The 14,880-nt window shown below is 44.3% G+C and overlaps 1 protein-coding gene across 11 annotated transcripts in view; it reads right to left on the reverse strand.

Moving 5' to 3' along the window:
* Nucleotides 1–14,880, reverse strand: part of msn (serine/threonine-protein kinase msn) — a 777,533-nt gene that overhangs the window by 416,817 nt on the left and 345,836 nt on the right. For all 11 annotated transcript variants that reach the window (XM_070085848.1, XM_070085846.1, XM_070085843.1 and 8 more), the window contains exon 3: nucleotides 7,895–7,951. In XM_070085848.1, coding sequence (XP_069941949.1) covers nucleotides 7,895–7,951 — 57 coding nt within the window. The remainder of the gene's footprint in view (nucleotides 1–7,894; nucleotides 7,952–14,880) is intronic.

The following is a 14,880-nucleotide window of genomic DNA, read 5'->3' on the forward strand; positions in this document are numbered from 1 at the left end:
GGCGGCGAGCATACCGACGCTTCACTGGTGAATATGTTTCCTCACTATCACTACTTGAATGATCGTCGAGCGCAATAAAATCACAATCCACGTCAGAATCATCGTCATTACTGAAGTCAGAGGCCTGGCCACGGGAAAATATTAGTTTTCTCTTACGTTTAGGAACACCCGACCATGAGTCACGAGTGCCCACACCAGAGGTAGAAGGTCGAGGATCGTCGGGGTTTTCTGCACTATTATCGATATCCTGGTCATTATTTTCGGTCACTAACTTATCAAAGCCGTAGAATTCGTCTTCATTTCCACTTCCATCAGTGTCAGAACTATCAGACAGGAAGAGGAGAGTCCCAATTTTCCGGGGAGTGAGAGCTGACTTGCGACGAGGCATGGTGAACAAGGGTGAATGAGCCGGCGTTCCCACAATGCTATGCAGGCGCCTAGATTTTTTGTTTATGGCGCACACCCACGGCGCAGACCCATTCTCTCACATGTAGGCCTATGAGCGCTTTCGCGCTAAATTTGACGGAGCTAGAATTTTGGCGTAGATCTACGGTTTGGACACTCACCGAAAAGCCGTAGATCTACGGGATGGACCCTGAAAGGGTTAAGGATAAGCAGTTATGACATGTCCTCCTTGTGGAACCAACTCATGTGTCCCCCCCTTAGTGGAGCAGCTGGTTCTCACCTGCGTGTCCAAGGTCGGACTTCCCTCACCTTTTCTATCCAAGATAGAGACTTTACTGCTTCCTTTCTTGTTGTTGACCAGATTACTTTCCATGGTGATCTTCTACTGGGATTTGCTTCCATGCGAGACTTATGCATTGTGCTCAACCCTTATCGATGGCATGCCCAACTGATGACTTGAGTCTACCATTTTGGGGTTACCAGCTTGGATCTGAGATCTGCCATACTGCCGCAGAGTACGACGTTCGGAATAAGTCCTTACAGGCCAGTGCATTTCCCAGTAGCGTACCCAAGCAGTCAGGCACTGGTGATCCTGTCACTCCTGTCTGTGTTCCACCTACAACTTCAGGCTTGCAAGATATTTTCCAGTTACCTCAAGTGTCCGAGGATGCTCTGACTACCTTGAGTGCTGAGCATATCCCTGCAATGTCTGCTAGTTCAAGTAGTAGTTTCTCCACAGGGGATGCCTTGTCGGAAAACAATTACTTGCAACTAGTAATGCCATCTCTAGGTGATGTCACTTGCCATCTGCAGAAAGACGTTTCTGTCACAGCTAGTGCCCTCACTAGAGTGTCTGTTGTTGTTCCTAGTGTTCCACATGGTGATAATGTCCTAGTTGACAGTGATTCCTGCAAAGTAAAGGGTTTATTTGTTGAGCCATCCTTACATGATGTAAGAGATAGTAAGATCCATTTCTTTCTTGCAAACACTTCTGGTCACAGTGTTCGTCTCAGAGCAAATACCAATCTTGTGGACCTTGTTCACTATCCTTACCCTTTTCAGGTAGAGGATGAGTTGTCACCTGACCAGTGGGTCGGTGCTATTTCTACCAGAGAGACCTCATCTACTCCACTGGACCAATCCATTCCACCAGTTGAGGAGAAAGACTTAGCTCCCACTGACTTCCCAGACGAGGTCAAGCGTTTGTTGAATCTGTTGAACAAACGTCGTAAAGTCATTGCCTTACCAGGTGAGAAGATGGGTATAACGAACTTATTGTCCCATTGTATCCCACTTGAACCTGATACCAGACCTATCTATATACCTGCATAGAGAATGCCTCATTCACAAGTTGCTGTCACAGAAGAATTGATGATGGAGTTATTGCACCTAACAATTCACCCTGGAATACACACTTGATCTTAGTACCTAAGAAGGATGGTACTTGGCACCCAGTGATTGACTTTAGGAAATTAAATGCGAAAACTATACCAGATCGCTTCCCACTTCCTGTACTTGGTGATCTTTTATGTAACATCGGAGATAACAAAGTCTTTTCGACCCTGAACTTGTTACAAGGGTTTTGGTAAGTCCCTCTTCACAAGGACAGCCAAGAGCTAACCGCATTCCCCACTCCTACAGGTCATTATCACTTCCTCCATATGGCCTTTGGGTTACGATCTTCCCCTATCACATTCTCAAGGCTCATGACTAATATCTTTAGAGGCCTCATAGGTAATGCACTTATGGTGTACTTAGATGACGTAATCGTCATGTCTGAAGACGTGGATACACACTTGAAAAGACGATGTAGTACTTGGTAAGCTTGAAGAAGCCAATTTAAAGATCAAACTGTCTAAATGTCAATTTTTCAGATCAGAAATCAAGTTTCTGGGTCACGTAGTCACTCCTAGAAGGGTTACGACTGACCAAAGTAAAGTAACTGCAGTACTAAATTTTTCATCTACCAAAACTGCTGATGCCCTAAGATCCTTTGTGGACTTAGCAGGTTTTTATAGATCTTTCATTGCCAATTTTTCATCCATAGCAGCTCCTCTAACTGAGTTGCTTAAGAAAGATGCTCCTTTCGTTTGGACCTTCCGTCAAGAAAGAGCATTCCAAACTCTAAAAGAAAAGCTAACATCTGCTCCAATTTGGAAATTTCCAGATTTTTCTAAGCCCTTCTATCTGACAACTGATGCTAGTTCAATTGGCATAGGTGCCGTACTAGCTCAGAAGACTGATGGCAAGTACAACACAGTTGCATTTGCTAGCCAAGTCCTTACAAAGGCTGAATGTAATTACGTAGCAATTGAGCATGAAGCTTTAGCAATAGTATGGTCTTTAAAGCACTTCTGAGACATTATTTATCAGTACTCTGTTCACGTCTTAACCCTTTGACTGTTTTCGACGTATAAATACGTCTTACGAGCCAATGTTTCTGACGTATATATACTCAATAATTCTAGCGGCTTCAAATCAAGTGGGAGAAAGCTGGTAGGCCCACATGTGAGAGAATGGGTCTGTGTGGTCAGTGTGCACCACATAAAAAAAATCCTGCAGCACACATTGCGTAATGAGAAAAAAAAAACTCTGATCGTTTTTTTGGAATAAAACGCCGACTTTGAGGTGTATTTTCGTATAGTATTAGAGATGATTTTCATTACTTTTACGATGAAAACGAGCACACATATCGTTGTATTCGCGTTTTCATGGTCTTAGGTGATAAAATGGAAAACATATTACAGAAATAGAGATGATTTTCATTACTTTTACGATGAAAACGACCTTGAAACTGAGCTCAAAGTAGCGGAAATGTTTGATTTTTACCAATGTTCAAGAGTACATAAATCACACTACACGTCCAATACACGTCAACTGGGGAGTATAATATTCTTTCACTAGTGCACTGATATTATTTATACCATTTTTACAATAATGCAGTCGTCTGCATAACAGTAAATTTTGTATTTTTTTGTATGAATAAAAAATCAAAATAGAAAGCAATAATAATATAAGAGGGGCCTAGAGATGTGACTAATGAACAGAGTATATGTTATTTTAGTGCCACGAATGTCTACCTTGTTTATTCTGGACCCTATTTTGAAATTGGCATCTTTTTTATTTTGCGTGAAATTGGCCAATTTGCCAATTTCTGACCACCATATTGGGTAGTCCAAATTAGTAAATGGGAGGTTTCTTGTACTCAGCTGATAGATAAAATGGAGTTCTAAAGAAATAGCTATGAGTTTGGTCAACTGGAACAATGGAATTGGCTGAAAATAGGGCTCAAAGTCGGCGAAATCGCCGATACGCATATGTCGCCGAGACCGCTAACTTCGCGGGAGCATAATTCCACGAGTTTTCGACCAAATTTCGAACTTTTGGTGTCATTACCATCGGGAAAAGATTCTCTATCATTTCATAAGAAAAAATAATTTTTTTTTTTTCAAAAATTGAGCGACATAGAATGACAGTTTCAGAGAGGGGCCTGAAACAGTCAAAGGGTTAACAGACCATGCTCCACTGATACCTTTATTCCAGAACAAACAACCTACTGGAAGGTTAGCCAGATGGACCTTGACTATCCAAGAGTTCAATCCTACCTTTGAACACTTACCTGGCAAGTCAAATGTAGTTGCAGATGCTTTATCACGGCATGTTAGTGTAGTAACTGCAGACCCTCCATTTACTGCCAAGGACATAAAGAATGTTCAACGAACAGATCCCATGTGGTCTGGTGTGATTCGATTCCTGCTCCAGGAAGATCTTATTTTGACTGTGAAACCACCAGCACCCATCAGTGACTTTGTCATGAACCAAGAATTACTGTATCGAACAGCCGAGTTGGGTACTCCTAGCAGAAGGGTATACCAGTTAGTAATTCCACAGTCACTAGTGAATGTAGCCTTACAGCTAGTTCACAATGTACCAGGTGTTGCACACCCTGGTATGGATTGTTCAGTAAAACAAGGCAGATTGAAATACTTTTGGCCTCGTATGGCAACTGATATTTCTGAGTATGTTAAGAAATGTAGTGTCTGCATGCAACAATGTTAATTGTCCTAATCCAATCCAAGTGTATCCAACTACTAGCGAACTGTGGGAAAGAGTTGCGCTAGATTTGTTAACTAATTTCCAATGTTCCCTCCAGGACAACAAACATTTGTGTGTTATGGTAGACCATTTCACCAGATACTGTGAGTTAGTTCCTATTGCAGATAAGACTGCTGAGACAGTAGCTAAACCATTTATAGAATGCATTATTTGCAGGCATACCACCCCTAAGTCCCTAGTAACAGATAATGGAGGTGAATTCTGTAATGAGATTCTTGAAAATTTGTGTGCCTTATACAAAATCTCTAAATCCACCATTGTTCCTCATCATCCTGCCAGCAATGGGTTAGCAGAATGAACCAATAAGAATACTTGATATCTTGAGAGCCACTATCAATCCCAACAGTGAAACTTGGGATGAAGTTATACCTGATGTGCAGTGTGCTATAAATTCTGCTTAAATGTTTCCATAGGTGACACTCCACATTATGAATTGTATGGTGTAGATAAGCATTTGCCTTATGAGTTGCTATATTCTAACCCAAAACCAAATTACAACCCTGATGATTTCATAGTAACTCGTACCAGCTTAGCTCAAAGTGTTTTTTAGAAGAATCTGTGAAACACTTCATAAATCAACAGCAGAATTTACAAGAGTCGCTAACGCTTGAACAAAGCTGTCCAAAATTGAAGTAGGTTCGAGAGTTATGCTGACTAATTTTAAGAAAATGTCTGCAATGCCTAAGCTTGATCAAAAGTTTGTTGGTCCTTATCGAGTAGTTGAACATATCAGTGGCAATAAGTATAAGGTTAGAGAAATTAGTACTGGTCAGTATAAAGAATCGCATTTGGATCATATGAAGTTAGTATGTGATGATAACGATATTCCAACCCAGACTCATGTGACAGACTCTGACAATCCTCCTGACTCCGTTCCCTCTACCTCTAATGATGATCAACCTGAATGTCGCTATTCCCTATGTACATGACAGGTATTGAGAAATCCTCAAGTATCATTTGTAACTACCAATTCAGACCTGCCTCAACCACGACATGCATTTGTCAGTGCAACAGAGTTTGATCCTCCCAGAGATGATACCCATTCTGTATATGTAAATCTCACCCTAGCAGAGTTGGGGTTAAATGTAAAAAACCTGTATAGATGAATAATATAGTCTCAAATGTATTTCTATTGTCTACTACAATATCAACTTATTAATATTCAAGATTTTTTTTTTTTGTGTTCACGTTCTCTCCGAATTCTGAGCTTTAACAGCCTAGATTTGAGTGCACCAAGTCTGCCTTTTCTGTTAAACACTTCTTTCTTTGTATATATTCCTTCCTCAGAATCTGCAGATCACACGAATACAGATCGAACGATCAAATTTTTTTTTATCACTTCTATTGTGTAATCTCAAATGTTGAGCCTTATTCTATGAATTGTGCTATACCATACCTTGTAATGCATTACAGTAAGTTACATAAGCTTCCATTCCGATATTCTCCTTATGTTTGTTATAATGTTCAATTGTTGTGTACTTTGACAGTGTATAGAATCAGCCCAAGCCATACGCCTGTTGCCTCTAGTTTGTATTAGCTGTATGTTGGGACACCATACGTTAGCATCGCCGAGCTCTCAGTAGTACCTGTTACCAGTAACCAGTAGTGTCAGTAGTAATGACTCATACACAGACCGTTACTGATCCTATGCTCCTGCGTGAATCACTGTTATTCACTGTTACAGCTGACCTAGCATGATTTGAAGACTGCTCACCCTCTGAGGCACTGGGGAGTCAGTTCAAGTAGAGGTGTTAGATGGGCAGCAGGTCAGGCTTGGTGTTTCCCGTTTAATATACGTACTTAACAGCCTACGTGTTTCTTACCCATTCCACATTACCGAACCCAACGGGACACTGCTGTATAACCACCGTGTAGAACACTGTTGTATAACCACTGTATAAAACTGTTGTATAACTATGGTGTAGAACACCGTTGTATAACCACCTTACCTTTATACCTTTGAAGAATTTCGAGAGTATACCTACTCTCTGAGCCTGGCCATGGGATAGGCTCGTCTGGTGCTCGCCTGGTCAACCAGGCTGTTGCTGCTGGAGGCCCGCTGCCCCACATAGCCATCACAGCCTGGTTGATCTGGCACCTGGTGAAGATACTTGTCTAGTTTCCTCTTGAAGGCTTCAACACTTGTTCCAGCAGTGTTTCTGATATCTTCTGGTAAGATGTTGAAAAGTCTGGGACCCCGGATGTCGATAGTGTTCCCTTATTGTCCCCACTGCACCCCTGCTCCTCACTGGGTTTATTTTACACTTCCTCCCATATCTCTCACTCCAGTATGTTGTTATGGCAGAGTGCAGACTTGGGACCAAGCCCTCGAGTACCTTCCAGGTATATATTATCATGTACCTCTCTCTCCTCCGCTCCAATGAGTACATGTAGAACACTCGTATAACCATCGTGTAGAACACTCGTATAACCATCGTGTAGAACACTCGTATAACCATCGTGTAGAACACTCATATAACCACCGTGCAAACACTGCTGTATAGCCACCATGTAGAACACTATAGTATAACTACCGTGTAGAACACTGTAGTATAACCACCGTGTAGAACACAGTAGTATAACCGTGTAGAACACTGTTGTATAACCACTGTGGAGAACACTGTAGTATAATCATGGTGTAGAGCACTAATATATCACCATGTAAAACACTAGTAATTACCATGTAGAACACTTGTATAACCAACATGGAGAACACTGTAATATGACCACTGTGTAGAACACTGTAGTATAACCACCGTGTAGAACACTGTAGTATAACCACTGTGTAGAACACTGTAGTATAACCACCGAGCAGAACACTGTAGTATAACCACCGAGCAGAACACTAGTAATTACCGTGTAGAACACTGTTGTATAACCACCGTGGAGAACACTGTAGTATAACCACTGTGTAGAACAGTACCATTAATACCGTGTAGAACACTGTCGTGTATCCATGTAGAACACTGTGTAAGCAGTATAAAACCTTTGCCTTTAATATACCCTTGATGAGTCTCGAGAATTTTCATACTCCTGCAGCTCACCCCTGGGACAGTCTGGTGTGGTGCTTGCCTGGTCAACCAGGCTGTTGCTGCTGGCAGCACACTGGCTCAAATATCCATCATAGAATGACTGATCCGGCCCTTGGGAGAGAACTTCCGGCAGTGTTTCTGACATGTAAATACTGACCAGTATGGGACCACGGACGTTCATACAAAGATCCCTTATTGTGTCCACCTCTCGTAACTCTGTTTTGGTAATGGTGGTAATCATTGAGATGGGGGGTTGTAGTTATTGTGATGGAGACAGTGTATCGAGGAGTATGTGTGGGAGGGGAGGGGTTGCTGTGACAGTTGCTCAGGTGCAGCCTTACCTCAGTCACATCCATGACCTTGATGGCCGCCAGCTGACCAGTCTTGGTGTGTCGTCCCTGCAAAGGAAAAAAATGTAGAGTTTCTTAAACACTTTATGAGAGCTAGTGAAACATGACAGCTTTGTAGGATTACATTCACACTGCAGACGTAGCTGAGGCATTAGGTTCATAAAAGTTTAGGAGAAAAACTTACATAACACATTTACTCGAATATTCATTGTATGCGCGCGCATGTTAGTTAAAATTTTGTCCTAGGCACATGTCGATTAGACACTAGGCCTGTTGTATATGCGCGCGCGCGTGTGCGTGTTCACCTATTTTTGGTTGCAGGGGTTGAGGCATAGCTCCTGGCCCCGCTTCTTCACTGATCACTACTAGGTCCTCGCTCTCCCTGTTCCATGAGCTTTATCATACCTTGTCTTAAAACTTTATATATGGTTCCTGCCTCCACTACATCACTTGCCAGAATATTCCACTTTCTGACAACTCTATGACTAAAGAAATACTTCCTAACATCTCACTGACTCATCTTAGTCTTCAACTATCAATTATTACTTCTTGTTTCTGTGTCCCATCTCTGGAACATCCTGTTTCATAGTATTTTATATGTTGTTATGTCTCCCCTAACCCTCCTGTCCTCGTGTGTGTGTGTGCATGTATGGACACACACACACACACACACACACACACACACACTGACGGCTTCCTTCAAGACAGGCAGGCTTGCTGAGCTGGCAAACGTAGAGAATTTTCACAGCTCTTATACACTCATTGAACCACGTGAATTGCTGGGAATGCTTGAAGTCCCTTCAGCTGTATTCCTTGGAATGTAGGCAAGGTGCATGCACCTAGAAAATCCTGGAGGAGCTAGTTCCTAACCGAAGCACCGAAATCACTTCGTGTGACAAGAGACTTGGCAGACGGTGCAAAATAACTCCACTAAAAAGCAGGGGTGCGACGAGTACACTAAGAGAGAACTAGAAGTGTCATAGATCTCTGAATCTTCGACGCCGTCCCTCTTTGCATAAGAGAAGTTACAGACAAACCTTTGGTGGTCTTAAAGAGGGAACTGGACAAGTTCCTCAGATCAGAGCCCGACCAGCTGCTCTATGATTCGTACATTGTACTGTGTGCGACCAGCAGTAGCAGCCTGGTTGATAAGGCCTTCCTCTCTCAGAAGTGGTCTCGAATCGGGCTGCGGGGGTCATTGACCCCTGGCCACGTCCTTCAGGTATCAAGTCAGTTCATGATCAGCCGGGCTGTAGTGCGCACATTGTTTTTCGTAATGCAAGTACCAACAGTCTGGTTTATCAGAAAATCCGTCATGAGGCCTAGTCTGCAACCTGGCCATAGGGGTGTTGACTCTATGAATATTCCATAGTGGGCCACCAACAGCAACAGTCTGATTGTACAGGCAGTCAACAGAGAAGCTTGGCCCCATCCTTGGAAATTGGTGACAGGTATGTCAGAAGTAATTTATAGCTGAAACAGATAGAGATCATTAATGACCCACATAGAACGGATAAAGCATTTAAATTACTGGGAACGCCTCAAAGGTGGGAAAGGCACATTTAAATTACTGGGAACGCCTCAAAGGTGGGAAAGGCACATTTAAATTACTGGGAACGCCTCAAAGGTGGGAAAGGCAGGTAGGCAGGCTGGATGAAGGTGATGTGGCGAGTGTTGCAGGAAGTGGTTGGGGCACAACAGCACACGTAACTCCAGAGACTCGTCTTGCTGCTGGGAATGTCTGGGAAGGTGCCAAAATCTTGGTGCCAGGCTTCACAAGTGCCACACCTCCATCACACACACACACACACACACACACACACACACAAGAGAGACAAGACAAGAGAGAGAGAGGGGTGGGTGGATTGCATTTTCTTGGACTGCAAGAAGGCGTTTGACACAGTTCCACACAAGAGATTAGTGCAAAAACTGGAGGACCAAGCAGGGATAACAGGGAATGCACTACAATGGGTCAAGGAATGCTTGTCAGGAAGACAGCAGCGAGACATGGTACGTGGCGAGGTGTCAGAGTGGGCACCTGTGACCAGCGGGGTCCCACAGGGGTCAGTGGACCAGTGCTGTTTCTGGTATTTGTGAACGACATAACGGAAGGAATAGACTCCGAAGTGTCCCTGTTTGCAGATGACGTGAAGTTGATGAGAAGAATTCATTCGATCGAAGACCAGGCAGAACTACAAAGGGATTTGGACAGGCTGCAGACCTGGTCCAACAATTGGCTCCTGGAGTTCAATCCCACTAAGTGCAAAGTCATGAGGATTGGGGAAGGGCAAAGAAGACTGCAGATGGAGTACAGTCTAGGGGGCCAGAGACTACAAACATCACTCTAGGATAAAGATCTTGGGGTGAGTATAACACCAGGCACATCTCCTGAAGCGCACATCAACCAAATAACTGCTGCAGCATATGGGCGCCTGGCAAACCTCAGAACAGCATTCCGACATCTTAATAAGGAATGGTTCAGGACCCTGTACACCGTATATGTTAGGCCCATATTGGAGTATGCGGCACCAGTTTGGAACCCACACCTAGCCAAGCATGTAAAGAAACTAGAGAAAGTGCAAAGGTTTGCAACAAGACTAGTCCCAGAGCTAAGAGGTATGTCCTATGAGGAGAAGTTAAGGGAAATCAACCTGACGACACTGGAGGACAGGAGAGATAGGGGGGACATGATAGCGACATACAAAATACTGAGGGGAATTGACAAGGTGGACAAAGACAGGATGTTCCAGAGACTGGACACAGCAACTAGGGGACACAGTTGGAAGTTGAAGACACAGATGAATCACAGGGATGTTAGGAAGTATTTCTTCAGCCACAGAGTAGTCAGGAAGTGGAATAGTTTGGGAAGCGATGTAATGGAGGCAAGATCCATACATAGCTTTAAGCAGAGGTACGATAAAGCTCATGGTTCAGGGAGAGTGACCTAGTAGCGACCAGTGAAGAGGCGGGGCCAGGAGCTTTGACTCGACCCCCGCAACCTCAACTAGGTGAGTACACACACACACACACACACACACACACACACACACACACACACACACAAAGAAATATTTAATTGTACACCCCCCACACACACACACACGCGCATGCACACACACACACACGCACACGCATACACACACACACACACGCATACACACACACATACAACAGGCCTAGTGTCTAATCGACATGTGCCTAGGACAAAATGGTAACTAACACACACACACATACACACACACACATATACACACACAGACATATACACACATATACACACACACACATATACACACACACACAAACACACACACATACACACACACACACACATACACACACACACACACACACACACACACACACACACACACATACATACACATACACACTCATACACACACATACACAAGAAACTAGAGAAAGTGCAAAGGTTTGCAACAAGACTAGTCCCAGAGCTAAGAGGTATGTCCTACGAGGAGAGGTTAAGGGAAATCAACCTGACGACACTGGAGGACAGGAGAGATAGGGGGGACATGATAACGACATACAAAATACTGAGAGGAATTGACAAGGTGGACAAAGACAGGATGTTCCAGAGATTGGACACAGTAACAAGGGGACACAGTTGGAAGCTGAAGACACAGATGAATCACAGGGATGTTAGGAAGTATTTCTTCAGCCACAGAGTAGTCAGTAAGTGGAATAGTTTGGGAAGCGATGTAGTGGAGGCAGGATCCATACATAGCTTTAAGCAGAGGTATGATAAAGCTCACGGCTCAGGGAGAGTGACCTAGTAGCGATCAGTGAAGAGGCGGGGCCAGGAGCTTTGACTCAACCCCCGCAACCTCAACTAGGTGAGTACACACACACACACACACACACACACACACTAACACACACACACCAGTAGGACTCCAGGAAATCAGACCAGGGGGGTACACCAACAAGTGCTGGATGAGGTACACATAACCAAGGAAGAGGTGAAGAAGCTGCTATGTGAACTTGACACCTCAAAGGCAGTGGGACCAGACAACATCTCTCTGTGGGTCCTTAGAGAGGGAGCAGAAATACTGTATGTGCCATTAACAAAGATCTTCAACACATCCATTGAAACTGGGCAACTCCCTGAGGTATGGAAGATGGCAAATGTAGTCCCAATTTTTAAAAAGGGAGACAGACATGAGGCACTAAACTATAGACCTGTATCACTAACGTGTGTAGTATGCAAAGTCATGGAGAAGATCATCAGGAGGAGAGTGGTGGAGCACCTGGAAAGAAACAAGTGTATAATTGACAACCAGCACGGTTTCAGGGAAGGAAAATCCTGTGTCACAAACCTACTGGAGTTTTATGACAAGGTGACAGAAGTAAGACAAGAGAGGGGTGGATCGACTGCATTTTTTGGACTGCAAGAAGACCTTCGACACAGTTCCTCACAAGAGGTTACTGCAAAAGCTAGAAGATCAGGCACACATAACAGGAAAGGCACTGCAATGGATCAGAGAATACCTGACAGGGAGGCAACAACGAGTACATGACGAGGTGTCAGAGTGGGCGCCTGTGACAAGCTGGGTTCAACTGGGGTTGGTCCTAGGACCTGTGCTGTTTCTGGTATATGTGAATGACATAACAGAAGGGATACACTCAGAAGTGTCCTTGTTTGCAGATGATGTGAAGTTAATGAGAAGAATCAAATTGGATGAGGATCAGGCAGGACTACAAAGAGACCTGGACAGGCTACAAGCCTGGTCCAACAACTGGCTACTTGAGTTTAACCCTGCCAAATGCAAAGTCATGAAGATTGGGGAAGGGCAAAGAAGACCACAGACACAATATAATCTAGATGGACAAAGACTGCAAACCTCACTCAAGGAAAAAGATCTGGGGGTGAGTATAACACCGAGCATATCTCCTGAGGCGCACATCAATCAGATAACTGTTGCAGCATATGGGCGTCTGGCAAACCTATGGATAGCATTCCGATACCTCAGTAAGGAATCGTTCAAGACTCTGTATACCATTTACTTCAGGCCCATACTAGAGTATGCAGCACCAGTTTGGAATCCACACCTGGTCACGCTCGTCAAGAAATTAGAGAAAGTGCAAAGGTTTGCAACAAGACTAGTCCCAGAGCTAAGGGGATTGTCCTACGAAGAAAAGTTGAGGGAAATCAGCCTGACGACACTGGAGGACAGGAGGTTCAGGGGAGACATGATAACGACATATAAAATACTGCGCAGAATAGCCAAGGTGGACAAAGACGAGATGTTCCAGAGATGGGACACAGAAACAAGAGGTCACAATTGGAAGTTGAAGACTCAGATGAATCAAAGGGATGTTAGGAAGTATTTCTTCAGCCATAGAGTAGTCAGGCCGTGGAATAGCCTAGAAAGTGAAGTAGTGGAGGCGAGAACCATACATAGTTTTAAGGCGAGGTATGATAAAGCACATGGAGCAGGGAGAGAGAGGACCTAGTAGCAATCAGTGAAGAGGCGGGGCCAGGACCTATGACTCGAACCCTGCAATCACAAATAGGTGAGTAACACACACACACACACACACTACAATCCATACCCACAGCCTCCACCCAACACCGAGCTATAGAATCCCACAGTATGCCACCAGGTCTCCCACCCTCACAGGCCCCACAAACCACAGTGTTGGAAAGGAAACTGAAGGTATGGTACACAAACGCTGATGGTATAACAAATAAGTGGGAGGAGTGGCATGAAAGAGTCAAAGAGGCATCACCGGACATCATAGCTCTCACAGAAACCAAGCTTACAGGTATGATAACAGATGCCATCTTTCCAATGGGATACCAAATCCTGAGGAAAGACAGAGGGAACGGGGGGGGTGGAGGAGTGGCATTGCTGATCAAAAATCGCTGGAATTTTGATGAGCTGGAGAGAGGAGACAGCAGAGAAGAAAGTGATTACACAGCGGGAACGCTTCACTCTGGAGGTCCCAAGGTGGTAATAGCAATGATGTATAACCCACCACAGAACAGCAGGAGGCCAAGGCAAGAGTACGACGAGAGCAACAGAGCGATGGTTGACACACTGGCTAGAGTGGCCAGAAGAGCTCATGCATGCAGGGCAAAGCTCCTGATCATGGGTGACTTTAACCACAAGGAGATCGATTGGGAGAACTTGGACCCGCATGGGGGCCAAGATACATGGAGGGCTAAGATGACGGAGGTGGTACTGGAAAACTTCATGTACCAACACGTAAGGGACACTACAAGAGAGGAGAGGATGAACCAGCAAGGCTAGACTTAGTATTCACCTTGAGTAGTGCAGATATCGAGGACATCACATATGAAAGACCCCTTGGGGCCAGTGACCATGTGGTTTTAAGCTTCAAATACACAGTAGAGCTACAAGTGGAGGGAGAAGCAGGAAGGCCAGGACGAATGAAGCCAAACTACAAGAAAGGGGACTACACAGGAATGAGGAACTTCCTGAACGGGCTTCAGTGGGACAGAGAACTGGCAGGGAAGCCAGTTAATGAGATGATGGAATATGTAGCAACAAAATGCAAGGAGGCTGAGGAGAGGTTTGTACCCAAGGGTAACAGGAATTATGAAAAAGCCAGGATGAGCCCATGGTTTATCCAAAGGTGCAGGGAGGCAAAAACCAAGTGTGCTAGGGAATGGAAGAAATATAGAAGGCAAAGGACCCAGGAGAATAAGGAGAGCAGTCGTAGAGCCAGAAACGAATATGCACAGATAAGAAGGGAGGCCCAAAGACAATATGAAAATGACATAGCAGCGAAAGCCAAATCTGACCCGAAACTGTTGAACAGCCACATCAGGAGGAAAACAACAGTCAAGGACCAGGTAATCAGGCTAAGGAAGGAAGGAGGAGAGACAACAAGAAATGACCGTGAAGTATGTGAGGAACTCAACAACAGATTCAAAGAAGTGTTCACAGAGGAGACAGAAGGGGCTCCAGAAAGACGGAGAGGTGGGG

This window comes from Cherax quadricarinatus, chromosome 17, assembly GCF_038502225.1.
Source record: "Cherax quadricarinatus isolate ZL_2023a chromosome 17, ASM3850222v1, whole genome shotgun sequence".
Lineage (NCBI taxonomy): Eukaryota > Metazoa > Arthropoda > Malacostraca > Decapoda > Parastacidae > Cherax > Cherax quadricarinatus.